Source organism: Tachyglossus aculeatus, chromosome X2 (assembly GCF_015852505.1).
Source record: "Tachyglossus aculeatus isolate mTacAcu1 chromosome X2, mTacAcu1.pri, whole genome shotgun sequence".
Lineage (NCBI taxonomy): Eukaryota > Metazoa > Chordata > Mammalia > Monotremata > Tachyglossidae > Tachyglossus > Tachyglossus aculeatus.
Window position 1 is genome coordinate 9,301,315 of NC_052100.1, and position 25,627 is coordinate 9,326,941.

General features: G+C 60.1%; 3 protein-coding genes across 7 annotated transcripts in view; 2 read left to right on the top strand and 1 right to left on the bottom strand.

Annotated features, from left to right (window-relative positions):
• The window catches only part of HDGFL2 (HDGF like 2), a 26,306-nt gene extending 14,703 nt beyond the window's left edge, over nt 1-11,603 (top strand). Inside the window, exons 15-17 of one of the 5 annotated variants that reach the window (XR_005457173.1) lie at nt 332-449; nt 9,744-9,886; nt 10,977-11,603. Coding sequence is in view for 4 of the 5 variants with exons in the window: in XM_038770627.1 (XP_038626555.1) it covers nt 332-449; nt 9,744-9,834 (209 nt within the window). In the remaining variant the exon portion in view is untranslated. Of the gene's footprint in view, nt 1-331; nt 454-900; nt 1,204-9,743; nt 10,232-10,976 lie in introns of those variants that run through there. The other 4 variants (XM_038770629.1, XM_038770627.1, XM_038770628.1 and 1 more) reach the window with 4 other exon arrangements.
• PLIN4 (perilipin 4) lies at nt 1,805-8,989 on the bottom strand. The gene is made up of 7 exons (XM_038771446.1): nt 8,956-8,989; nt 8,276-8,396; nt 7,351-7,501; nt 3,056-6,686; nt 2,475-2,665; nt 2,223-2,351; nt 1,805-2,131 (listed from the first exon to the last, which is right to left on the bottom strand). The coding sequence occupies exons 1-7, from the start codon at nt 8,987-8,989 to the stop codon at nt 1,805-1,807; spliced, it is 4,584 nt and encodes a 1,527-aa protein (XP_038627374.1).
• Nucleotides 9,818-24,793, top strand: PLIN5 (perilipin 5). The gene is made up of 10 exons (XM_038770708.1): nt 9,818-9,890; nt 19,750-19,841; nt 20,105-20,300; nt 21,313-21,395; nt 21,633-21,864; nt 22,064-22,263; nt 22,459-22,587; nt 23,081-23,591; nt 23,875-23,905; nt 24,781-24,793. Exons 2-10 carry the CDS (start codon nt 19,770-19,772, stop codon nt 24,791-24,793), a joined length of 1,467 nt encoding a protein of 488 aa, XP_038626636.1. The 5' UTR covers nt 9,818-9,890; nt 19,750-19,769.
• The last annotated feature ends 834 nt before the right edge of the window (nt 24,794-25,627 follow it).

Below are 25,627 nucleotides of genomic sequence, written 5' to 3' on the forward strand. Positions count from 1 at the left end.
GGCGGGGGCCGGGTAGGGCTGGGACCCCCCAAAGCCTGCCGAGTTGGGCGCAAACCCCAAGTCGGAGCTTGCTGCCCTTGGGGGGGAGGGCGGACCAGGAAACGGGGTGGCGGTTGCACCCCGAAGCGTGTGAGGGAGACACTCACTGAATTTGATCTCTTCCTTTCTCTCCCTCCCGCCCCATCGTCCCCCTGGTCCCGTTCTCTCCTCGACCTTTCTCTCCTCTCTGTTTCTTGCCCTTGCTCATCTCTCTTACTTGCTCCCTTGCCCTTCCCCACCTCCCTCTGCACCCCCTGGCTGTCTCCATCCCACCCCACCCCCGGCCTCCAAGCAGCCATGAACGGCGAATCTACCCCACAGAAGGGCCCCGGGGCCGAGGCCAAGGTGGTAGAAGAAGAGCTAAGCCCAGAAGAGAAGACAGGGTTGGCTGCCTCTGACCTGCATATCAAGTAAGTGGGGGGCGGTCCCAGGCTCACGGAGGGGCTTAATGGGGCTGGGTCAGGACCCCCAACGCCCTCTTCCTCAGATTGCTGCGTCGCCGTATCTGTACATGCATGCGTGCGTGTGTCTGCACGCACGTGTGTGTGTGTGTGTGTGTGTGTGTGTGTGTGTGTGTGTGTTGGGGGTGGGAGGAGAGCTTGGGAGGGGATATCGGGGCACAAAGACAACGGCCAGGTTGGGCTGTAGCAGGCTCAGGCTAAAACCCCCTCTACCAGGGGCGGGGCCCGTCAGGGGCTGCCATCGAAAGATCAGAGCGTCTCCCATCTCCCCCATTCCCTTCTCCCTTCATCCACCGCCGTTCCTGGGATCAGGCCTGTCTCCTGGGCTGGAAAGGGGGTCGGTTGCTGAAGCCACTGGGGCCCGACCTTACCCCCCTCTTCCCTCCTCTCCCCTCCCCAGTGCCACCCAGGACGACCCTGGCCCCGACCGGCCTCAGCAGGACAGGGAGCGAGTCCGGATGGACTCGGAGTCTCTGGATGAGGAGACCTGAGCTGAGCCCCCTCCCCCACCCCAGACTCCTCTGAAAACAGAGAAGTTTTCTGGGGGAGGCTTGGTGATGTTTGTTTGTAACTCCTCCCCACCTCGCGCCCTGCCCTCTCCCCCCTCCCATTTGGTTCATTATGATTTCTTTCTTTTCCCGCCTAATTTCTGTGATCTCCACCGACCATGACATGACTATAAAGGGTTTTCTAATGAAAAAGAGCAAGAGACAAATTTCCATGTTTATTGGCTTGGGGGAGGGGGAGAGGGTGCTGAAGGTGAAGCAGGATTTGTTGGGGAGGGGCTGGGGGTTGAGAGAATGTCCCTTCCTCGGGAATACTAAACGCAGCACCCCGGGTAGATGGATGGGGAGTCCCCAGGGACGCTGCCTGGCGGGGCGGGGGGGACCCAGGACTGACGGGATTCATCCGGACTCTCCTGGGTGGGGAGGGGTCCCCTAAGATCAGCTGACGGTTCGGGGGTTCCTAGGTTGGGGACGTCCAGTCACGCAGCCTGGGGCTGGGCCTCAGACCCGGCTAATCGCCGGTCAGGGTCGGCGGACGGGTGGGTGGCAAAAGGAATTTCTTTCCTTGCCCTTCCCTCCACCATCCCTTTCTCCCAATGCCTTCCCTGCCCCAGCCACCTGTGGTCCTAGATTTTTGAGTGGGGGGGGGAGTTTGGAGCCAGGGATTCTGGTGGGGTGGGCAGCAGCTGTGTGGATTTCTCTCTCTCCTGAACACGGGTCCCTTCTCTGGACTCTGGGTTGGCGGGGGATTAGGGCCAAAGCATTGTGAGGGGGGCGGGGTAGCAAAGGACCCAGGCCTCAGAGCTCCCTGCTGACAGGGAAGGGCCCGACCAGCCAGGTGACCGGCGGGGGTCCCTGGCCCAGCGCCTCCAGCAGAACCCCCACCCCCTGCCCGGCCCGGCCCAGCCCCTCGAGGCTCGAGTCGAGGTACTCGGCGGGCAGGTCCTCAAAGGAGTAGGCAGCCTCCAGGATGCCTCGGAGCTCCCCAGCTGCCCGCTGGGCCCGCTGGGCCCGCCCCTGCATCTCGAGGGCCAGGCCCTGGAGCCCCAGGCCCAGGGCCCCGTAGATGGCTTCGAGCTCCTGGCTCAGGCTGCGGGCCATGGACAGAATCCGGGACTGTAGTAGCTGCAGGGGCAGAGGGCGACGAGCAGGGGCTTATTTTAGGGGTGTGGACCCTCCCGCCGCCCACCCCTGCCTCACTGGCTCTATGGGGTACCTCTGGGTCCGTGGCTCTGGCCACCGTCCGCCTTCCTTGGCGATGGCTCCAGTCCAGCCACAGCTGCTGCAGCTGGCGATGAGAACCCTGAATCCGCTCCTCCTCCGGCCCCAGCAGGGCCCTGAGCACCTGGAGGGAGGGAGGGAGGTGACTGGAGGGCGCTGGGGATCTGGTGGGGGGACGTTTTCCGGGGGGGGGGGGGACGTGTGGGGAGAGGGTAAGGCCAGGAGGCAGGCAGGTGGGGCTCCTTACCAGCTCCAGGGTGGGCTCCAGCCAGGACAGGGCTTCCTGGGCGCAGTCCTGGGCCTCCCACAGTTGGGCCAGCGTGTGCCGACATGCCTGCTGGCGCAGGGGAAGGGGCAGGGAGTCGAGAAGCACGAAGTAGTAGCTCTTCCCGTCCGCCGCCGGCATCTTGATTCCCTCGCTGCAGGCGGTCAGCTGGGCTGGAGGTGGAGGTGGGGAGGAAGGCGGGCGGTGACTGTCCCCTTCCCCAGCCCTCTCCAGTTCCTGGTCGGTAGGGCAGCTAACCCCGGGGGCTCAGGGGCCAACATTTCTTTTCAGAGATGAAGGCCGGCGGGGAGAGTGTCCGCGGGATGGGGCTCGGGCTTGGCTGGAGGCAGGCGGAGAGACTCTGGACTTTTCCGCCCTTCTCGGAAGCCGTCGGGTCTGGTCAGGGTCCCGGAACGAGCCAGGCTGGAGGGCCGGCGGGGGCGGGACACAGTGGCCTTACCTCGCAGCGGGAAATGGGTAAACGGAGGCGGGTCCGCCTAGCCCCCAACGCCCGGGAAGAAGGAACCCCCACCCCCGGCCACCCAAGGCCCCCTCCCCCTTACCTTGCTCCTCCGTGCTCAGCGGCAGAGGACGGGACCCCAGGTTTCCCGACGCCTCCGCTCGGCCTGGGGCGGGGGCGGCGGCCTCGTCGACCCCGCTGGCGCCCTGGCTGCTCCCGCTGGGCTCGGAACCCGGTCCGTGGTCGAGAGTGGCTTTAGTGGCAGCGGTGACGACTTGACTGGTGTCCAGGCCACACTGGACGGCCTCTCTGGCCACATCCGTGGCGCCGGGCACCCCCCTGGATACGGTGTCCTTGGTGCCGGTCACTACGCATAGGGTGGCGTCCAGTCCGCACCGGATGGCGCCTTTGGCGATGTCCACTATGGTGCTCGCCCCACTGGAGACCAGAGCCTTAGCGCCGGCAGCGACCACTTTATTGGTTTCCAGTCCACACTGGACCGCCTCTTTGGCCATGTCCACTACACCAGTGACCCCGGTGCAGATGATGTCTTTGCTCCCCGCGGCGACCACCCTGCTCGTGTCCAGGCCGCACTGGAAGGCCCCTTTGGCCACATCGGCCGCCCCAGCCGCTCCCCTGGACACGGCGTCCTTGGTGCCCGTCACGACACACAGGGTGGTGTCCAGTCCGCACAGGACGGTCCCTTTGGCAACATCTATTGCCGTGCTCACCCCGCTGGAGACCACCTTTCTCGTGCCGGCGGTGACCGTTCGACTGGTGTCCAGCCCACATGAGATGGCCTCTTTGGCCACGTCCACTGCCCCGGCCACTCCAGCGCAGGTGGTGTCTCTCGTGCCAGTGGTCACCACCCGGCTGGTGTCCAGTCCGCATTGGACGGTCTCCTTGGCCATTTCCACGGCACCAGCTATGCCTGTGGCTACCGTGTGCTTGGTTCCAATTACCACACACCTAGTGGTGTCCAGTCCGCACTGGAGGGCTCCTTTGGCCACATCCACAGCGGTGCCCACCCCACCGGCCACCACATCCACGGTCCCACCGGTGACTACCTTGCCGGCTTCTAGTCCGCACTGGGCAGCCTCTTTCGCCACGTCCACTACAGTGCTCAAGCCACTGGAGACCACATCCTTGGTGCCAGCGGCGACCACTCTGCTCGTGTCCAGTCCACACAGCACAGCCTCTTTGGCTAGATCCGCAGCACCAACAACCCCCCTGGAAACCGCATCCTTGGTGCCGGCCGCTACGCACCGGGCGACGTCCAGTCCGCACTGGACAGCCCCTTTAGCCACGTCCGTCACGATGCCTATACCGCTGGAAACCGTGTCTTTAGTGCTGGCGGTGCTCGCTCTCCCGGTTTCCGTTCTGCCCTGGATGGTCTCTTGGGCCCCATCCAATGCACCGGTGACCCCGGAACGGGTGACATCCCGAGCACCGTCGGTGACTGCCCTGCTGGTGTCCAGTCCACCCTGGATCGCCCTCCTGCCCACGTCCACTGCGCTGGCCACGCCCCTTGATACAGTGTCCCTGGTCCCGGTTGCTACACGCAGGGTGGCGTCCTGTCCGCGCCGGATAGCCCCTTTGGCAGTGTCCACTACAGTGCTCACGCCACTAGAGACCACTTCCTTAGCACCCTTAGTGAGATCTGAACCGGTGTCCGGCCCGCACTGGGCTGTCCCTTTGGCCAGATCCACTACCGTGCCCGGCCCCCTGGGCGCTACGTCCTTGGCATCAGCGGTGACCGCTCTACTCGTGTCCAGCCCGCACTGGATGGCCTCCCTAGCCACAGCCATGGCCCCAGTGAGCCCGACGCTGATCACGTGTTTTGCGCCAGTGGTGACCACCCTGTTGGTGTCCAGACCACACTGGACGGCCCCTTTGGCCACATCCACGGCCCCGGCCACACCCCTGGACACGGTGTCCTTGGTGCCCGTCACCACACACAGGGTGGTGTCCAGTCCGCACTGGACGGTCCCTTTGGCAACATCCACTACCGTGCTCACCCCGCTGGAGACCACCTTTTTGGTGCCGGCAGTGACCGCTCGACTGGTGTCCAGCCCGCACGAGATGGCCTCTTTGGCCACCCCCACTGCCCCGGTGACTCCGGCGCAGACGATGTCTTTTGTGCCAGCGGTCACCACCCGGCTGGTGTCCAGTCCACACTGGATGGTCCCTTTGGCCACGTCTATGGCGCCGGCCACGCCTCTGCACACTGTGTGCTCGGTGCCGGTCACTACGCACTTAATGGTGTCCAGCTCGCACTGGAGGACTCCTTTGGCCACATCCACTGCCGCGCCCACCCCGGTGGACACCACATCCACGGAACAGCCGGTGACCATCATGCCAGTGTCCAGTCCACACTGGACAGCCCCTTTGGCCACATCCACTACGGTGGCCAAGCCACTGGAGACCACATCCTTGGTGCCGGCGGTGACCACGCTACCTGTGTCCAGGCCGCATTGGACGACCTCTTTGGCTACATCCACGGCACCGACTACCCCCCTGGAAACCGCCTCCTTGGTGCCAGCCGCTGCACACAGGGTGATGTCCAGTCCGCACTGGATGGCTCCTTTGGCCACGTCGAGTATGGTGTCCTTGCCAGTGGAGATCACGTTCTGGGTACAAGCAGTGACCACTCTGCTGGTGTCCAGTCCGCACTGGATGATCTCTTTGGCCACATCCACTGTGCCAGTGACCCCAGAATAGATGATGTCCTTCATGCCGGCTGTCACCACCACGCCGGTGTCCAGTCCACATTGGATTGTCTCCTTGCCGACATCCACGGTAGCAGCCACGCCCTTGGAGACCGTGTCCTTAGTGCCCGTCACCACACACAGGGTGGTGTCCAGCCCGCACTGGATGGCCCCTTGGGCCACGTCCACTACCGTGCCCACCCCGTTGGCGACCACATCCTTAGTCCCGGCAGTGACCACTCTACTTGTGTCCAGCCCACACTGGGCGACCTCTTTGACCACATCTACGGCCCCGCTGACCCCAACACCGATGACCTGTTTGGCGCCAGTGGCGAGAGCCCTACTGGTGTCCAGGCTGCACTGGGCGGCCTCTTTGGCCACGTCCACCGCTCCGCCCACACCCCGGGACACAGTGTCCTTGGCACCAGTCACTACACACAGGGTGGTATCTAGGCCACACTGGGCAGCCCCTTTGACTACATCCACTACCGTGTCTGTGCCGCTGGAGACCACGGCCTTGGAACCAGCGAGGACCACTCGACTGGCATCCAGTCCACACTGGACAGCCTCCTTGGCTAACTGCACTGCTCCGGAGAACCCGGTAGAGATTGTGTCTTTTGTGCCTGCGGTGATTTCCCTATTGGTGTCCAGGCCACGCTGGAGGACCTCTTTGGCCACCTCGGCTGCACCAGACACGCCCCTGGGCACGGTATCCTTGGTGCCGGGGGCTACCCCCGGTCCGCTTTGGACGGTCCCCTTGGGGAGGTCCATCACGGCGTTCACGCCACTGGAGACCGTGTCTTTGGAGCCAGCGATGACCACTCCCCCAGGGTCGGTTTTACCCTGCACGGCCCTTCCCCTGGACGCAGCGTCCCTAGTGCTGGTCACTACACCAGGGGCGGTATCCCGTCCAGGCCGGACGGCCCCTTTGGCCGCATCCACCACGCCACTGACCCCAGCGTAGATCCCGTCCTTGGTCCCGGTCACCGTATCGCAGGCCGGCGCCGTGGCCCCAGCCAGGACCTGCTAGGAGGAGATGGCAAAGGTTGGGAAGGAGTCCTCCTCCTCCTCCTCCTTTCCCCTCTTCCCCGAGGCGGCAGCGGTGTTGGGGGGGCGCGGAGGGGGGTTACGCCCTTGGAGGTTCTCCCTCTGGCTTCCTCTGCGTCTCCCCCAACTCCCCAAGTCCTGCGTGGGCTCTTCTCCAAAACAGCTTTGCCTCTGCCGCCGCCGCCGCCGCCGCCGCCCCCCGGGATCTCTCCCGGCCTCGCTGGGCTCGGGCCGGGCCAGGGGCTTCTCTCACCCCTGGCCCGCTGCCCCGTGAGCCCGAGCCATCTGTCCGCCGTGCCCCCCGCGCCCCCCCCCCCCCCCCCCGAGTCCTCCCCAGGCAGCCTGGAGAAATCCCCTGGGAACGAGGCAGAGATAGCCACGCTGGAGCCATGGTGGCTCCGGTTGAAAGCCAGCAAGGCAGTGTAATGGTGGCTCCGTTTTCCCACCCAGAGCTGTGACTGCTGCAGCAGCTGCTCTGCCTCTGCTTGTCAGGGAGGATGTGAGAGGCTTTCTTACCTACCTCTCCCTTCCCCCTCTTGGAATTTCCTTCTCCCTCCCGTGTCTTCCCTCTCCCCTTCTTTTCCTCTCGGCCCCACCCCCTCAACTCTCTCCTCCGAGGCCCCCACCACGCCCCCCTCCTCACCAGGGGACCTACTTGTCCCCGGGTCCGGCGCGGCGTCTCCTCCAACCTGGACATCCCCCCGTCGGCGAGCTCGCGGGCAGAAGCGACTGTGGGGGGTGGACGGACAGACACGGGGCTCAGGGCCCGGTGGGGGTCCCCGGGGGCAGGGACACTATGCCGAGGTCGGGGCCAGGGGCAGCCCCTCTCCCACCCACCCGCCCACCTCCCCCCGCGGAGAGTCACCGTGCGGCTCCGTCCTGCTGAGGAGAGGCCGGATCGGGTTCTGAGTGGAACAGAGGGTGGACTGGGGGAAGGAAACACACTCAGTGTGGGCCCCCTTCCCCCAAGGGGTCACAGACCCCTTTTTGCCACCCCACAGCCCTCATCTTCCCAACAGCCTCCAGCCCTCAGTTTCTGGCCCCTTCCCATGCCCCCAGCCCCTTTCCCTCAGGTCTACCCGAGGCTCTGCCTGGGGCCTTCTGTCCTTCTGAGGATGGGTGCTGCCTGGCCCTCTGGTTGTCATGGAGAAGCCCAGTGGTGAAGAGGCAGTCAGGGGGGACTACTGTCCCAGAAACGGGGGTGTGTATTGTAGGTGGGGGGCAGAGCAGGGAGAGGCCGAGTCCTGGGCAGGGTCGGTGTCTGACAGACAAGTTAATGGGAAGCTGAGCGCCCTGCCCCAGCAGAGACCCCCTTCAGGGCATTGCTTTCGCTCCCCTCCCTACTCTAATATCCCTCCCCTGATCTGGGTTGGTCTGGTTGGGGCGAGCAAGCGGTACGAGGGGCGGGAGCACGGGAGGGGGGGTCCAGAGAGTCTATAGGGAAGGTCTGTGAGAGGCGGGGGGTCTGGGAAGGAGGGTTCTGGACAGCTGGGGAGGGGTCTGCAGAGGATGATGTGATCACGGGGGGAGGAGATGGGAGACAAAGCTCCCTGCTGGACTGGACTCACCTGGGCCGGTCAGCAGTGGACCTCGAGCTTAGCAGGGAGGCAGTCTGGAAAGCGGCAGGGGGTGGGTCAACGCAGCGGGGAATCCAAGGAGTGGCGTCTGGGGTGCCCGGGTGGCGGGATTCTGGAACAAAGCCGTCGGGGAGCAGAGCTGGAGCTGCCTCTGGCTCTCCTGTCTTCAGCTGCCCCGGCCCGGTCCCAGCCCGGACCTAGCCCCTATGTAGAGGTTGATGGGGGAGGGCGGGGGCGGGGAGAGGGAGGGGCAGGAGGGCCCGACCCTGTCCCTAAGGCCCAAGGGGGCGTCCCATCCACCCACCCCCACTTCCCTAAGCAGCTCCTCTCCTGGGCACTGTGCCCTGCCCCAGCCAGAAGAGCAGGATACTGCCACCTCTGCCCTGCTCCAGGCAGGGGCATGGGGTGGGCGTGGGGAGGGGGGCGAAGAGACAGGGGTGCCGAGAGAGTCTCAGAGACTCAGATGCAGAGAGAGACAGAGACAAAGACAGGCGTCGAGACTCAACACAACCAGAGAGTCAGGCACGGAGGCGGGCGCAAGAGACACGGAGAGAAATAGAGACAGAGGCGCAGAGTTAGGGATGGATTTGGAGAGATTCTTGGACAGGGAGTCCATTCTGGGTCACGGAGGGGGAAAGTTGGGGCTGTCGGGTGGATGGTCCATTCCTAACCGCGGTCCAAGAAGGCCACTAGTGCATGGTTCATCTGAGCATTCCAGGACCACTGTCAGAAACCGAGTCCCGGGCCAGTTGGGCCCTGGTGCTGACCCAGGGATCGCGTTGGCTCAGGATCCTGATTGTCTCATGACCCAGAGAACAAGGCGGCTCCTTCGGTGACTCACAGGCCTGAGGCCACTGGGCCTGAGGCTATCTGAGGCACCGGTCACCTGAATAATCTAGGTCTCTCAATTGGGGCTGGGCGGCAGTCGGGGGGGCCGTGAGAGGAGGGTAGCAGGACTGAGGAATGGGGAGCTCCCCAAGAACCTGGGCTCTCGTCTCAATCATCGATCAGTTGTTCAAGAAGATACTATGTGACCATTGTGGGCGCCATCGCTTTCTGGGCCTCTCATAATAATAATCATAATGATAATGGTATTTGTTAAGCACTTATTATGTCTCTGTGATGTAGCGAAGGCCCCCGCAGATTCAGGAGAGGGAGGAAGAGGGGAGTCCGGGGCAAGGGGTGGATTTAGGGATGGGGCGGGGTGGGGAGTCAGGGGAAACCACATAGAGTCCCAGAATTCCTGTCCCCTTCTCCCGACAGGCCAGGCGGTTCAGGTCCTACCTTCTCCTTCCCCCAGCGCCACCTCGCCTGGCTCTGTTTCCCATCCCTCACACCCTCCCTTCTGCCCAGCCCTTGTCACATCAGCGTCAGATGCCTCCGGGGACCCCCGAGGGCTCATTTGGTCCAACCTCTTGCCATCCAAGATGGGGTGGGGTGGTCTGCTCTCTCCCTACAGATCACCAAGGACGAAGTCCCCACCCCCTTCCCTGGCCACCCATTTCAGTGCTCATCCTCCTGGTTGCCAGGAAGTTCTTCTTTTCATCTGACCGCAATCTCTCCTGCTGCAGTTTGAGGAAAGGATCCAAACTCAGGAAAGAAGTGGGTGAGAGCTCAGTGTGTCTTGGGTGTGTAGGGCTGTGTGTGTGTGTGTGTGTGTGTCCATGTGTGAGCCCAGGGTAGTTTGTTCTGGGCCCAAGACCCTGGCCTGGACTCCAGTCTTGTCCCGGGCATTGATGATAACAGAATGGATCCTGGCCTGGGTGAGAAGCTCCTGGAGATGAGTGCGTGTCGGGGGGAGGTGTCCGCAGTGCCAGTGCCTTCCCCCGCCCCCTGCCCCCCAAATTGCCTGCCTCTCACACTGTAGTCGTGGAAGTTGAAGGGATTGGGGGGAAGCGGGCAGCCCAGATCTCTCATCCTTGTCTCAGAAGCCAAGTATTCGGGGAAGGGGAGGCGAGGGGAGGGGGGACGGCCAGGCGGGGGCTGGTTGGGTGGTGTTTATCCCAGGAGCCCTGTCTCCTTGCCTCCCGCCTTGTTTAGCAAACAGCCTGGCCCTGCCCAGCGTCTGGCCTGGTCCTCCTGCCAAGGCTTCTCAGGGGTGACCTCTTCCCTTTGCCCCTCGCCACCCGAGCCAGGATTGGAACCCAGGCATCAGGGATCGCGGCCCCCTCTTCCCTCTGTCCTCCAGGCCCCACCTCACCCTGTTCGCAGTGCCAGTTGACCGCTGCCCGACAGGGCCTCGGTGAGAGGGAGGGCCCGGGCCCGGGTGGAGCTGGAGGGGGTTGAGAAGGACTGAGCTGGGGATTGGGGCAGAGAGGGGGAGGCTTAGTCCCCCCACTCCTGCCCTCAGCTGGGAACGAGGACAGAAGCCCCCCCAACACCCTTGAAGGTTGGGGTGGGGCGGGGGGCAGGTGCGACCCTCCACCTCAGTTTCTGCCCTCGGCCAACTAGGCTGGGCACCGTGGGACAGAGGGCAGGACAAGGGGTTGAGGGGGGGAGGAGGGGCAAAGGGATGTGAAACTGGAGCACCCCTCAGCCTCTACTCTCTAGAAAAGCCAAGCCAGGGCTCTCTGGGCTGGGAGTCAGGACGTCCGGGGCCAAGCCACCTCGACCCCCCTCTCTGGCCCTGCCCGGTTCAGGCGGTACTTTGGAGGAAGGGGCCAAGGTCCCCAACCAGTCTGCTGGTCTGCAGGACCATTCGGTGAGGTGAGGGATGGAGCGCAGAGGGAACGTCTGCTTCACATGGGCCACCGGCTCGGCCACGGACATCCAACAACATAGGAGGAGGCCTCGGGGGGCCCCAGCACCCACCCCCAGGGCATCCCCTTGGGCCCCTCATCATCCCCAGGTCTGAAATCCCTCCTGCTCCCAAGATCCACTCGAAGAAGGGGAAGTGGGGAGGGCGGAGGCGTGAAACCTGCCCTTGAGGGAAGGTCCCAAGGAACCAGTTTCTAGTAAAGAGATTACAAGATGCCCCCGTGATATCAGCCCTGATTTACAGTCGCTGGACGGAGGCCGAGGTTTAGGGCCTGGAGATGGAGATGGGGACGGGGGTCTAGTACTCTCTCTGTCGGTAATCCATTTGTGTCCGTCTCCCCCCCCAGACCGTAAACTCCTTGAGGGCAGGGATCACGTCTCCTAACTCTTTTTGTACTCTCCCAAGTGCTTAGTACAGTGCTCTCTGCCCGCAGTCAGTGCTCAATAAACACTATCGATTGGTCGACTGATGGTTTATTAATCCCCCCACCTATCATTTATTTTAGTGTCCGTCTCCCCCACTAGACTGTAAGCTCCTCGAGGGTAGGGATCATCTCTAGAATCTGATCTGATTGCATTGTACCCGTCCTGAGTTTGGCACATAGTAAATGCTTGACAAATACCACAACTGTTACAGTCTCCATTGTACTCTCCCAAGCGTTTAGCACAGTGCTCTGCACACAAGTAGACACTCAATAAATGCTACTGATTGGTTAAACGTCTGATTGATGGATGAGGGTTCGGTGGCCGAGGCTAGGGACCGGGTTAGGGTTCAGGGGCTGGAGCGGGGATTGGGGCTTAAATATGTGAGTCGGGTTGAGGGCTAGTGAGTAGGGTCAAGGGATTAACCCACTGAGGCTGGGTTGGGATCCATTCCCTGGTGGGCAGGCCCAGGGCCCAGCCAGAGAATAGGCGGTGACCGATGTCTCCTGATCCTGCAGCCCATGCTGCCAACCTAGGGGAAGCGGGAGCCAAGACAGCTGGGTGGGGGGGGCGAGGGGATGAGGACGGGGATGGTAAGCACCACCCCCGGTATGTCTCCCTGGCAACGGTCCCTATGGAAACCAGAATCTGGTCTTCCTCCTCTTTCCCTTGCCCTCACCCTGATCCTCCCTGTCCCTCATTTCTCCCGGGGGGAGGAATCCGGGCACCCACCGCCGTCCCCTCCCCTCCAAATGGCCCCGGACTTGCCTCCTACTGGGACCCGACAGGGACTGTGGCCCTCCACCCTGATTAACCTGTGGCTACCCCAGCGATTCGAACGGTGCTCGACACAGAGGAAGCCCTTGACGAATTCCCTGAATAAAATGAACAAACCGTGCTCGACTCCTAGTCTCCCCCCCTCCATCCCGCCGGCCCTGAGGATGCGGAGGAGGGGCGAGGGCCGGCCGTCCCGCCTTCTGATTGGCTGGGCCGAGCAGGCCCCGCCCCTCGGAGCAGCGTTAAGCGAGGAGCGCTCTGGGGAGCGTTCCCCCCACCTCCAGCTGACTTTCTTTTCGGGAAGGGGCTGGCTCTCCCGAGGCAGAGGAAGCCTCCTCCCTCCCCGCCCCACAGCCCTTGTGTATACAGGTACATAGCTCGACTTCTCTCGATTTTATTAACGTCGTTCTATTTGGTTATGTTGCTGCCGTCGAGGCCCGCTTGCTTGCTTTGCTGTCCGTCTCCCCCCCTTCTAGACGGTGAGCCCTTCTAGACAGGGGTCGTCTCTGGCTGTTGCTGAACTTCTTGGTACACTGCTCTGCGCGCAGTAGGCGCTCCGTAAATACGATTGAACGAATGGAAGGACTGAGATGAGGACTGTGAGCGCTCAATAAATGCGATTGATTGATTGATTACATATCTATTTATTTTATTTTGTTAGTATGTTTGGTTTTGTTTTCTGTCCCCCCCTTGTAGACTGTGAGCCCACTGTTGGGTAGGGACTGTCTCTATATGTTGCCAACTTGTACTTCCCAAGTGCTTAGTACAGTGCTCTGCACACAGTAAGCGCTCAATAAATACGATTGATTGATTGATTGATTGACCGGGGAAGAAATCGGAGTTGAGAAGATGGGGAAGACGGGGCAGGGATCGTTTGGCCCCTCTCCCTGGCCCTAATTCTGACCCCTGACCTCTGACCTCTGTGCTGACCTGACCCCGTGGTCCCTCGAGTTTATAAGCCCCAGCTGATGGGGATCAGTGAGGGGGATAGTCCAAGGGCCTGGGGAAAGGATAAAATGAAGGCTATTGGGACCGATTAATCAACGGATCGATCGATCGTGTTTATGGAGCGCTTGATGCAGAGCAATGTACTGAAGCTTAGGAGAGTACGCTAGATATAGCAGACACAGTCCCAGCCAGGAGTTCACAATCTGGTCGGGGAGCTAGGCACTAAAAATAAATTCCAGAGAGAAGGAGGCAGCGGAGTATAAAGATCTGTGCCCAAGTACTGCCCGGAGGTGGGTGCCTGGGTGATGTGGAAGTGCTGAAGTGGCAGTAGAGGGAGATATAGGGTGGGGAGATGAGAGATGAATCAGAGAAAGGCTGCTGGAGGCCATGTGGTTTCAGAAGGGCTGTGAAGATGGGGAGAGCGGCAGTCTGCCGGATAACGAAAGCCGTGGCGGGGAGGACCAAGCGAAAGGGAGAATGTGAGCAAGAGGTCCGGGTGGGAGAGATGCAGATGGGGCACAGTGAGTAGGCTGACTCGAGAGAAACAAAGCATGCAAGCTGGGATGTGGTGGGAAGAGAATGAGGATAATTAGGGGAGAGCTGATTGTGTGCCTTAAAGTTGATGGCCAGGAGTGTCTTTTTGCCATCCAGAGAGGTGGGCAACCATTTGGATTTTTGCACAATGGGGGGATGTGTGCTGAATGATGTTTTAGAAAGATGACCTGGGCAGCAGAGTGAAGTGTGGACTGGAGGCAGGGAGATCAGAGAGGAGGTTGATGCAGTAGTCAAGTAATCAGCATCGTTAAAATCCACCTTTCCTCTCCATCCAAACTGCTACTAGCCTGATCCAAGCACGCATCATATCCCACCTTGATCACTGCATCTGCCTCCTCCCTGACCTCTGCCTCCTGTCTCTCCCCGTTCCACTCCATATTTCACTCTACTGCCCCGGTCATTTTTCCACAAAACCGTTCATTCCATGTTTCCCCACTCCTCAAGAACCTCCAGTGGTTGGCCATCCTCCTCTGCATCAAACAGAAACTCCTTACCATCAGCTTCAAAGCACTCAATCAGCTCCCTCCCTCCTATCTTGCCTCACTGATCTCCTACTACAACCCAACCCGCACACTTCGTTCCTCTAATGTCAACCTACTCCCCGTACCTCGATCTCGTCTATCTCGCTGCCAGTCCCTTGCCCACATCCTCCTTCTGACCTGGAACTCTCTCCTCCTTTGTATTTGACAGACCACCACTCTCCCTACCTTCAAAGCCTTATTAAGGTCACATCTCCAAGAGGCCTTCCCCAGCTAATCCTTCATTTCCCCCACTCCCTCTCCTTTCTCCTTTCTGGCTCTCCATCACCTCGTCCCCTCCTACCTCACCTCCTTTCTCTCCTTCTACTGCCCAGCCCGCACCCTCCGCTCCTCCACCACTAATCTCCTCACTGTACCTTGCTCTCGCCTGTCCCGCCATCGACCCCCGGCCCACGTCATCCCCCGGGCCTGGAATGCCCCCAATCCCTCTGCCCATCCGCCAAGCTAACTCTCTTCCTCCCTTCAAGGCCCTGCTGAGAGCTCACCTCCTCCAGGAGGCCTTCCCAGACTGAGCCCCTTCTTTCCTCTCCCCCTCGTCCCCCTCTCCATCCCCCCGTCTTACCTCCTTCCCTTCCCCACAGCACCTGTATATATGTATATATGGTTGTACATATTTATTACTCTATTTATTTATTTATTTATTTATTTTACTTGTACATTTCTATCCTACTTATTTTATTTTGTTGGTATGTTTGGTTCTGTTCTCTGTCTCCCCCTTTTAGACTGTGAGCCCACTGTTGGGTAGGGACTGTCTCTATGTGATGCCAATTTGTACTTCCCAAGCGCTTAGTACAGTGCTCTGCACATAGTAAGCGCTCAATAAATACGATTGATTGATTGATTCTGTATCACCCTTGCACTTGGATCTGTTCCCTTTAAGCACTTCCGTCAATCAATCGTATTTATTGAGCGCTTATTGTGTGCAGAACACTGTATTAAGCACTTGGGAGAGTACAATATAAGAGAGTTTGGTAGACAAGTTTCCTGCTCACAATGAGCTTACAGTCTAGAGGGGGAGGTAGACATGAATGTAAATAAATACATTATGGCTTTGCATATAAGTGCCAGGGCGCCGAGGGAGGGGTGAATAGACAGAGCAAGCCCAAGTGCAAGGGGGTGCCGGAGAGAGTGGGAGAAGAGGAAATGAAGACTTAGAGAGGGCTTCTTGGAGGAGATATGCCTTCTTTAAGACTTTATAGGTGGGGAGAGTATTGTCAGAAATGAAGAAGGAGGGCGTTCCAGGCCAGAGGTGGGACGTGGGCGAGAGGTGGGCGGTGAGATAGATGAGATGGAGATACAGTGAGTAGGTTGACATTAGAGGAGCCAAGTGTGTGGGCTGGGTTGTTGTAGGAGAGCAACGAGGTAAGGTAGGGGGAAAGGTGATTGAGTGCTTTAAAGCCGATGATAAGGAGTTTCTGTTTGATGCGGAGGTGGATGGGCCACCACTGGAGGTTCTTGAGAAGTGGGGAAACACAGGCTGAATGGTTTTGTCAAAAAATAATCAGGGCAACAGAGTGAAGTGCGGACTGGAGTGGGAGAGACAGGAGGCTGGGAGGTCAGCAAGGAGGCCGAGACAGTAATCAAGGCAGGCTAGGGTAAGTGCTTGGATTCACGAGGTAGCAGTTTGGATGGAGAGGGAGGGGCAGATTTTAGCGATGTTGTGAAGGTCGAACCGACAGGGTTTAGTGATTCATCAAATATGTGGGTTGCACAAGAGAGAGAGGAGTCAAGGATAATGCCAAGGTTATGGGCTTGTGAGACAGGAAGGATGTTGGTGCCATCTGGAGTGATGGGAAAGTCAGGGGAAGGACAGGGTTCGGGTGGAAAGATAAGGAGTTCTGTTTTAGACATGTTTAAGTTTGAGGTGATGGGACGTTTTCTCCATGCCTACTTTGATTCTTGGGGACTTCAATATCCACATAGATGTTCCCAATGACCCTTCTGCTGCCCGCCTTCTATCACTCCTGCTAATCACCTCACTGTGCCTCGTTCACATCCTCCCCCGGCCTGGGATGCCCTTCCTCTGCACATCTGCCAAGCTAGCTCTCTTCCTCCCTTCAAAGCCCTACTGAGAGCTCACCTCCTCCAGGAGGCCTTCCCAGACTGAGCCCCCCCATTCCTCTCCCCCTCCCCATCCCCCCGCCCTACCTCCTTCCCCTCCCCACAACACCTGTATATATGTTTATACAGATTTATTACTCTATTTATTTTACTTGTACGTATTTACTATTCTATTTATTTTGTCAATGATGTGCATCTAGCTTTACTTCTTTGTATTCTGATGACTTGACACCTGACCACATGTTTTGTTTTGTTGTCTGTCTCCCCCTTCTAGACCGTGAGCCCGTTGTTGGGTAGGGACCGTCTCTGTATGTTGCCAACTTGTACTTCCCAAGTGCTTAGTACAGTGCTCTGCGCACAGTAAGCGCTCAATAAATAGGATTGAATGAATGAATGAACTCCTCCAATCCGCTGGCCTCCTGCTCCACCCCACCTCACCCACTCACCAACTTGGACACACACTCGATCTCATCATCTCTAACCACTGCACTCTCCACCCTCACCAACTCAGAAATCCCTCTGCCTGACCACAACCTCCTCACTTGCCTCCCCTCCCACACACCTCCTCCCTGTAAATCTGTACTCCCCCAGAGAAACTTCCTATCTCTGGACACACTTAGCCTCCATACCCAAACTCCCCTCCCTTGATAACCAAATAGACGTTCTCAATGCCACCCTCTCTACTGAGCTCGACTCTCTAGCTCCCGTATCCCTCCGTCGATCTCATACCACTGACCCACAGCCCTGGATCACCTGCACGGTCCGCCTCCTTCGCTCTTGTGCTCAAGCCGCGGAGCACTGCTGGCAGAAATCTAAATATCAGGCCGGCTTTGTCCATTTCGGATTTATCCTTGCATTCTTCAACTCTGCCCTCTCCTCTGCCCGGGGAAACTATTTCTCTATCCTTATTGACACCCATGCCCATCGCCATCGCCAGTTGTTCCAGATATTTAATTCCCTCCTCAGGCCCCTTTGTCCTCCGTCTACCTCCTCCTTTGACCTGGCCACCTTAAGGGCCCAGGGTTCAGAGGGCAGCACCTTCCCCAATCCTAGGCTGGGACCTGATACACTGTCACCCCCACCCCCACCACAAACACATACACACTACCCACAAAGGGCAAGATTTCCCAGCGTGTCTCCCCTCAACCAGGGACAGGGGGCAGGGGTCCAATGACCTGGTCACCTACTTTATTTAGAAAATTGACACCATCAGGTGTGAGCTCCTTGAAATCGCCCCTGCCCCTCCTCAGTCCCTCCCCCTTCTGACCCCCTCTTCAACTCTCCCATCCTTCCCAGCAGTATCTCTAGGGGACCATCTCCTGCCTCCTCTCGAAAGCCACCCCCTCCACCTGCACATCAGACCCCATTCCTCCATCGCCTCGACCCCTCCTGCCTCACCTCGCTTCTCTCCTTCTACAACCCAACATGCTTGCTTCCCTCCTCTAGTGCTATCGATTGAATGAATGAATGAATGTCCGTTATAGCTTACTCTCCGAAGCGTTTGGTACGGTGTTCTGCACCCAGTAAGTACTCAATAAATACAGTTGACTGACTGATAGTGTTTCTAGGCGAAGGGGATGGTCCACGGTGACAAAGGCAGGAGAGAAGTCGAGAAGGATCAGGCCAGAGGGCTTGGGCAGAAGGAGAGCCGTTGGCGACCTCGGAGAGAGCGATCTCAGTGGAGTGAGGGGGGCAAAAACCAGATGGCAGGGAGTCAAGCTTTAATTCTATTTGTTCTGACGACTTTAACACCTGTCTACATGTTTTGTTTTGTTGTCTGTCTCCCCCTTCTAGACTGTGAGCCCGTTTTGGGGTAGGGACCATCTTTATACCCAGAGCTTAGAACAGTGCTTTGCACATAGTAAGCGCTTAATAATAATAATAATGGCATTTATTAAGTGCTTACTATGTGCAAAGCACTGTTTTAAGCGCTGGGGAGGTTACAAGGTGATCAAGTTGTCCCACGGGGGGCTCACAGTCTTAATCCCCATTTTTCCAGATGAGGGAACTGAGGCACAGAGAAGTGAAGTGGCTTGCCCAAAGTCACACAGCTGACAATTGGCGGAGCTAGGATTTGAACCCATGACCTCTGACTCCAAAGCCCGGGCTCTTTCCACTGAGCCACGATGCTTAAATGCCGTTATTATTATGTAATTAAATTATATAATAATTATATAATTAAATAATAATAATGTTGATGGCATTTATTAAGCACTTACTATGTGCAAAGCACTGTTCTAAGCGCTGGGGAGGTTACAAGGTGATCAGGTTGTCCCTCAGGGGGCTCACAGCCTTCATCCCCATTTTCCAGATGAGGTAACAGGCGCAGGGAAGGGAAGCGACTTTCCCAAAGTCACACAGCTGACATGTGGCGGCTAGCCGGGATTTGACCCCATGACCCCCTGCCTCCAAAGCCTGTGCTCTTTCCCCTGAGCCCCGTTATCTGTTGCCAACCTGTACTTCCCGAGTGCTCAGTACGGTGCTCTGCGCACAGTAGGCGCTCAGGAAATACGAGTGAATGAATGAAGAAAGGAGTTGAAGGCGAGGCTTTGCACATAGTAAGCGCTTAATAAATGCCATTATTATTAGATATACCCGCCGGCCCCGGGGGCCGGGCCAGGCCAGGCTGAGTCCTGAGCCGTGTCCGTCTGGCCCTGGCTCTCTCGTCCACCCTCCCCAATTCCTTGGTAGGGGACGCCTCCACGTGGACGACCGCCCCTCTCCCCTTCCGATTGGCCGAGCCCTGCCCTCTCCCCCCCCCCCCCGGAGCCCCTTATAAGGTGGGAGGAGGGGGCGACCCCCGGCTCAGCCGGGGATCCGGGGGCGGGAGCCACCCGTGAGTACCGCATGGTCTGCCCAAGACCACGCTAGCCCACCCCAGCCCCCTCTGCTTTTGAGTTGCTTGTTTATTTTATTTTGACGAGGAGTGTCCCCACGCCTCATGGGGATGATCTTTGTCGGGTTAGTTTTTTTGTGGGGGGGGGGAGGGGGAACGGGGGGGGGGAGAGTCCCCTGCTCCCGGTCCTTGATTGAGGGGAGACACGCTGGGAAATCTTGCCCCTTGTGTGTATGTGTTTGGGCACGCGGGGCGGTGAGTGTGTATCAAGTCCCAGCCTAGGGGGGTGCTGACCTTTGAACCCTGGGCCCTTAACCCATGACCCCAGCATTAGGGGGAGCTGAGCAGGCCCGATGCCATGGGCCTTCGAGCTCGGGGGCCGAGCTGATAGGGGGAGGGCCTGGGGTGACCCTGACCTAGGCCAAGAGGGAAGCTAGGGGGTGATTCTCTCCTCGGTGGGGGAACACAAGTGCTGAGGGAGTCCAGGGGAAGGGGCTTTCCTCCTGCTTCCCGGCTCTGCTGACCCCTGAACTATCTCTCCCTCCTTCCCGCTCCCCCCTCTTCCGCAGGGTCTACCCTCTTAGCAGCCATGTCCCACGTGGAACAGAAGGAGGATGAAGAGAAAAGACCTCAGCTGGCAAGGGAGGATTCAGAACAGGAGGTGTGTGTGGTGCGGGAGTGGGGGGGGGACCCCTTCCCCACTCCCTCCTGTCCTTCCTTGCCAGCCCATCCCTGGGTACACATCCTTCTTGACCATCCAGCATCCTCTGCTGCCAGCTCAGAAGGGGTGGGTGGGGTGGGGCAAGCAGCCCCCTGCTTGGGAACTTGCCCACAGTGGTGGGCAAGGAGAGGGGACGGGAGTGGGGGAGAGTTGGGTCGGGACCGAGGACACACTAACTGCCTCTGCTCCCCCACCCCCGCCAGACACTGGTGAGCCGAATCACTGGCCTGCCCCTGGTCAGCTCCACGTACGACCTGGTGTCGGCGGCCTACAGCGCTCACAAGGAGCAGCACCCATATCTGCACTCCGTCTGCGGGGTGGCCGAGCGGGGGGTCCTGGGCCTAGCAGCCGTTGCGGTCAGCAGTGCCCAGCCTCTTCTCACCCGACTGGAGCCACAGAGTGAGTCCGCGATCTCACCTCCCCCCCACCCCCTCACCCTCCCCGCCACCTGACTGTCCTGAAAGCCGGTGAAAGGTCCGCACTGACTCCTCAGCTGGAGCTCCCTGAGAACGGGGGGTGGGGGGAAGAAATATAGACTGTCCATCCCCGCCCCCCCCGCCACTAGCCACACACCCTGCCTCCCTTTTCCCTCCCTCCCTTTCACTCGGCGTCACCCCATTTTGCTAATTCTGGCCACAGATATCACATGGGGTTGTCACGTGGGTGACCTGGAGCCCATGTGTGGGAAGGGGATATGGGCCTAGGATGGACTGTCCCCTTACTCATCCCCCCCACCACCAACCAATCTCCTCCTCCCTCCACAATCTCCTCCTCCTTCCTTGGTCTTCCTCTCCATTTTCTCTACTCCCCCCCCCCGCCCCACCCTCCCAGTGACCTTGGCCGGCTCTGGTCAACAGCCAGCTGCTGCAGGCAGGTGACCTTTGGCCGAGTTAGTGGCTGACTCTGTCTCCACCCCCCCCCCCGCCCCCACCCCCGAGTCAAAGGGTCAGTGGGGAGGGAGGAGGGAGTCACCTTGGCATTTCAAACGACTGAATATTCAGCCGTTTGGTACTGTCTGCTCCAGCCCAACTGCTGCGAATGTATCCTCCCAGGGCTCTTAGAAACTGCCAGATTCAGGGTGCAGAACAAGCTCCGGGATGACAAGTTCCAGGGGCACCCAAAGCCTTAAAATGGCCCTTTCTTCCATCCTCCCCTAACCTTTAACACTCTACCCAGCCAACTACAAAGTGCCATGAGGAGCTGAAGAGGTGGGGCTGATCTGGAAACCAGTGCTGGGTCCCGCAGAGCCCCTCCAACCCCCACCCCCACCCCGCCACCATCCTCAGCCCCTTCTCACCTGCTCCTCCCTTAGCAGGGACAAGACAGTACTATTCTGTGGGGGGTGGGGGGGCCCGGGTGTCAATGGGGACATCTGTCTGTGTGTCAATGGTGACTGTGCCTGTTTTACCAGTTGCCACAGCAAATGAGTACGCCTGCAGGGGGCTAGACAAGCTAGAAGAAAAACTCCCCTTCCTGCACCAGCCCTCCGAGAAGGTATTGTCTTCATTACCCTCCCTCCCTCCCTTCTCCCCAGCAGGAGGAGGCCTCCCCACAATCAGCAGCGCTGCCCCCGTTTCTCGGCTAAATTCAGAGACTTCCTGGTAACTGGCAGTGGGGCACCCAGGACCCTGAGAGGCTGGGTAACGGGCAGTCCAGGAAGGTCTCAGACTTCCCCCCCTCCCTCTTCCCCATACCCCTGGCACCACATGGCCACACCCCTCCTCCTGGCAGGTGGTGAGCTCGGCCCGGGGTGCGGTGTCCAGCGGGGTGAGCGGCATGGTGGACCTGGCCCGGCGTGGCCGGCGCTGGAGCGTGGAGCTGACCAGCGCGGTGGTGGCCGGAGGGGTGGACGCCGCTCTGGGCACCCGCGTTGGCCGGATGGTGACAGAAGGGGTGGGAGCCGTGCTGGGCCGGTCCGAGGAGCTCCTGGACCACCTGCTGCCCCTGAGCGACGAGGAGCTCGGTAAGGCAGCGGCCCCCACGCCTCCACCCCCTCTTCCCGGTCCCTTTATCTCCCACGGTCCCTCTCCCCTTCTGCAGCCCTGGTCCGCCAGCTCCCTCTGCCCCGTCCCCCAGCCTTTCCCTAGAGGCAGAGTTGGCAGTGCTCTCCGGGCCTGCCCAAGGGCGGCTGTCTCTGACTGCTCCCCCCCCCCCGCCCCCAGCTAAGCTGGCCGAGGCCGCAGGTGGGCCAACGGTGACCTCGTTGGAGGAGCAGCGGCGGCACCAGACCTACTTTGTGCGGCTCGGCTCCCTGTCTGCTCGGCTGCGCCAGCGCGTGTACCAACACTCGCTGGGCAAACTGCGGCTCAGTAAAGACAGAGTCCAGGAGGCCCTGGCTCAGCTGCATGAAACCCTGGAGCTGGTACCAGGCCCTCCGTGTGGGGAGGGGGGGCGTGCAGGGTGCCTGTGTCCCCAGAGTGGGACACGGGGGAGGGGGGAGGGCCAGGTGACCACCCGCCACCCGGTAGGCTCCGCACCCAGGGTCGCGGCTGTTCCTGACCGCCCCTGATGGTCCCACCCCTGTCGCCCCCTGCCCCCCCCCCCCCGGCCCAAGCAGATTGAGTACGTGAAGCAGGGGGTGGACCACACGTTCCACAACAGCCAGAGCAAGCTGCACCAGCTGTGGCAGGACTGGAGCCACAGCCGGCAGGAGGACGAGCGCGACGGTGGGCTCCGGAGGCTGCAGGTAGTAATAGTGGACGGAGTGACGGTATCGATTAAGCGCCGCACGAGGTGCTGGGACAGGGTACGTAAGTGGGAATTAGACCAGGACCCTGTCCCTCCAAAGGCTTAGAGAGGCAGCGTGGCTCAGTGGAAAGAGCCCCGGCCCGGGAGTCAGGGGTCGTGGGTTCTAATCCCGGCTCCGCCACTTGTCACCTGTGTGACTTTGGGCAAGTCACTTCACTTCTCTGGGCCTCCGTTCCCTCATCTGTAAAATGGGGGCCTCACGTGGGACAACCTGATTCCCTTGTATCCCCCCCAGCGCTTAGAACAGTGCTTTGCACATAGTAAGCGCTTAACAAATGCCAATCTGTGAGTGGGCGAGGGTAACAGCCTGGGCATATCAGTGTGGGTGTGTGGGTGTTGTGATGGGAGGGCGGGGGGAGTCCGTGCTCCGGGGCCGACGGCTGGTTCCGACCCCACTCCGGACCTACCCCTGCCTTCCTCTCCTTCCCCAGGCCGAGTCCCAGACTCTGGCCCTGTCCTGTGAGCTGACCATGGAGCTGCAGGCCAAATGCGAGACCCTGGTGTCCAGCATCCACGGGCTGCCCCCAGCCATCCAGGACAAGGTGCGGGAAGTGCGGCAAAACGTGGAGGATCTGCACGCGGCCTTCTCGGCCGCCCAGTCCTTCCACGACCTGTCGGGAGCGGTGTTGGCCCAAGGGCGGGGCCAGGTGACCCAGGCCCACGAGTCCGTGGACGAGCTGGTGGACTACGTGATGCAGAACATCCCCTTACCCTGGCTGGTGGGGCCTTTTGCCCCGCACCTCATCGAGCGGCCCTGCACCCCTCAGAACCTGGCTCAGCAGGTCGATGAGGTGGTGCCCGGCCGCCGCCCCAGCATACTGGATGGGGACCGCTGGGCTGGCATGGGGTGGCAGGCTCAGGTGGAGGTGTGGGAGGAGGAGCGGGGGCTGCCATCCCAGGAGAAGAAGGGGGAGGAAGAGGAGAAGAGCGCAGCAGCAGCAGAGGAGGAAAAGGAGAAGAGTGCAGCAGCGGCAGAGGAGGAAGAGGAGGAGAAGAGCGCAGCAGCGGCAGAGGAGGAAGAGGAGGAGAAGAGTGCAGCAGCGGCAGGGGAGGAAGAGAAGGAGAAGAGCGCAGCAGCGGCAGAGGAGGAAGAGAAGGAGAAGAGCGCAGCAGCGGCAGAGGAGGAAGAGAAGGAGAAGAACCCAGCCTCGCCAAGAGTGGTCAAGTAAATGATAATGCCCGAATTGGGCTCATGGCGCTTTAATCACCCTTGTTATCGTTTTAGCCACGTTAACTCTGTTTCCTCTCTTTGATTGGTGAGGAAGAAATAAAGGTGATGTGGATGTTTAGACATGTGCTCCCTGTGCTCCCTGGCACCTCTGCCCGGGCTGAGTAGCTCCTGCCCGAATGGACGAGGGGAAGAGCAGGGACCGAAGGGGCAAAGGGGGAGTGGGGCAAAGAACCGGGGGGAGGAGCAAGGGCAAGGCTGAAGGGGCGAGGGAATGGGGCTGAGGAGGAGGTGGAAGGCGGCATGAAGAGGGGGAGAAGAAAAGGAAAGGGAGAGGCCAGGAGTGTGGGTGGGAGAAGGAGAGGAGAAGGAAGAGTGGAGTGGGAGGTGCGGGGAGGGAGTAGGGAAAAAGGGAAGGACCCAGTACTGTGACGGGAGGGGACAGGGTGGGGAGAGAACGCTCTCCCCCCGCCCAACCCCAAACCAGTTCCCTTGCCTGCCTGATGCAGATGTAGAAGGCTCCCCTTGGGACCCCTTTCCTCTCACTCACCCAAACTCCGGGGAGGGAGGGAAAGGGACGTTAAGGAGAGCTAGACAGCCGGATGGATGAACAGTTGGGCCGGGGGGTTGTAAACAGAACTTTATTGGCGCGGGGGATGGAGGCTGAGGTCTGATGGGGGTGGGGTGGGGGGTTCCAGCGTTATACAGAGGAGAGTTTACTGCTGTAGCATGCACGACCCGCAGGTTAAAGATCACAGGTCACAAGGGGGGGCGAGTGGCATCTGGGGGGTCGGGGGTGGATGGGGGAGGGGGGGCGCCCGAAGGTGGAGACGCTCCACCCCCGGCTTGTATTTACAGGGGTCTGGGAAGCCGTCCCTCCCCCACCTTTTCCATGCCCTCCCTTCCACCCGGACACCTCCCTTGCTCTGATCCCGCCCCGGATTCGAGCCCTTGATGTGGCAGCTTCTTCATCTGAGAAGTTTTTGGAGTTGTTAGAGGGGTTCGGGGTTGGGGGGGGGGGGGTACCAGCGGATGGGTCTCTGGGTCTCCTCCTCCACGCTTCACCTGCCAGAATGATTCGAACCCGAACCTGCCCCTGGCCCCCTGAGATATTCAACACACCCGCTGGGCCGACACCAGAGACGGGGGGCTGGGGGGCAGGGGGAGATGGGCCCACGTGCTCAGAAGTGTCCACACCTGTGAACACACGTCCTTACACCTGACACACACACACACACACACACACACCAGTAGCAGCCTATTAAAACGATCCCCCTCTTATTCCCTAACCCGCGACCTCCACTTCCCCCCCCCGACACACACCCTTTCCCTAGTCACAGCACGCTTGCAGACACGCACACAGGCACAGACGATCCCGAGGGGTGGAAGGCGGAGGGGCTTGTCTAGCTCATGGTGCGGGGAGATGCCCCTTCCCTGCTGACCCCCACCCCCCCCTACCCTCACCAGGTCCTGTCGAGACCAGGATTGTGCAATTCCATAGAAAACAAACTGAACGGGAAAGAAAGAGAAGACCAGAAACGGAGAAAAGTACAAACAGGCCCGTATCAAACCCCGTGATCGTCTCAGCTCCCCGCCCGCCCCCCACCCTCCCCCAGTTGTGCTTCCAGTATCGCTGCCCTGCGGAGGTGCCAGCAGGAGGATTGGGGGGGGGGGGGGGCCGAGATGAGCCCTGTCCCTGCCGGGGCTGAGGCGGCAGACCCGTTGCATCCCCCCTCGTTCCTGTGCCCGCCTCGATGCCCTCCTGCCACCTTTCCACCGGGCAGGGTCAACACGAGGCCGGGGGTGGGGG

Bases quoted from the DNA above. Each gene is read 5' to 3' on its own strand.
- PLIN5 (XM_038770708.1), top strand. From the start codon at position 19,770: ATGTCCCACGTGGAACAGAAGGAGGATGAAGAGAAAAGACCTCAGCTG. The intron at 21,865-22,063 runs GTAAGGCAGCGG...CCCCGCCCCCAG, and splicing joins CCTGAGCGACGAGGAGCTCG to CTAAGCTGGCCGAGGCCGCA. The intron at 23,592-23,874 runs AGGAGGAAAAGG...TTATCGTTTTAG, and splicing joins GAAGAGCGCAGCAGCAGCAG to CCACGTTAACTCTGTTTCCT.
- PLIN4 (XM_038771446.1), bottom strand. From the start codon at position 8,989: ATGAACCATGCACTAGTGGCCTTCTTGGACCGCG. The intron at 2,352-2,474 runs GTAAGGAGCCCC...CCCTCCCTCCAG, and splicing joins TGGAGCCCACCCTGGAGCTG to GTGCTCAGGGCCCTGCTGGG. The intron at 2,132-2,222 runs GTACCCCATAGA...CTGCCCCTGCAG, and splicing joins CCAGAGCCACGGACCCAGAG to CTACTACAGTCCCGGATTCT.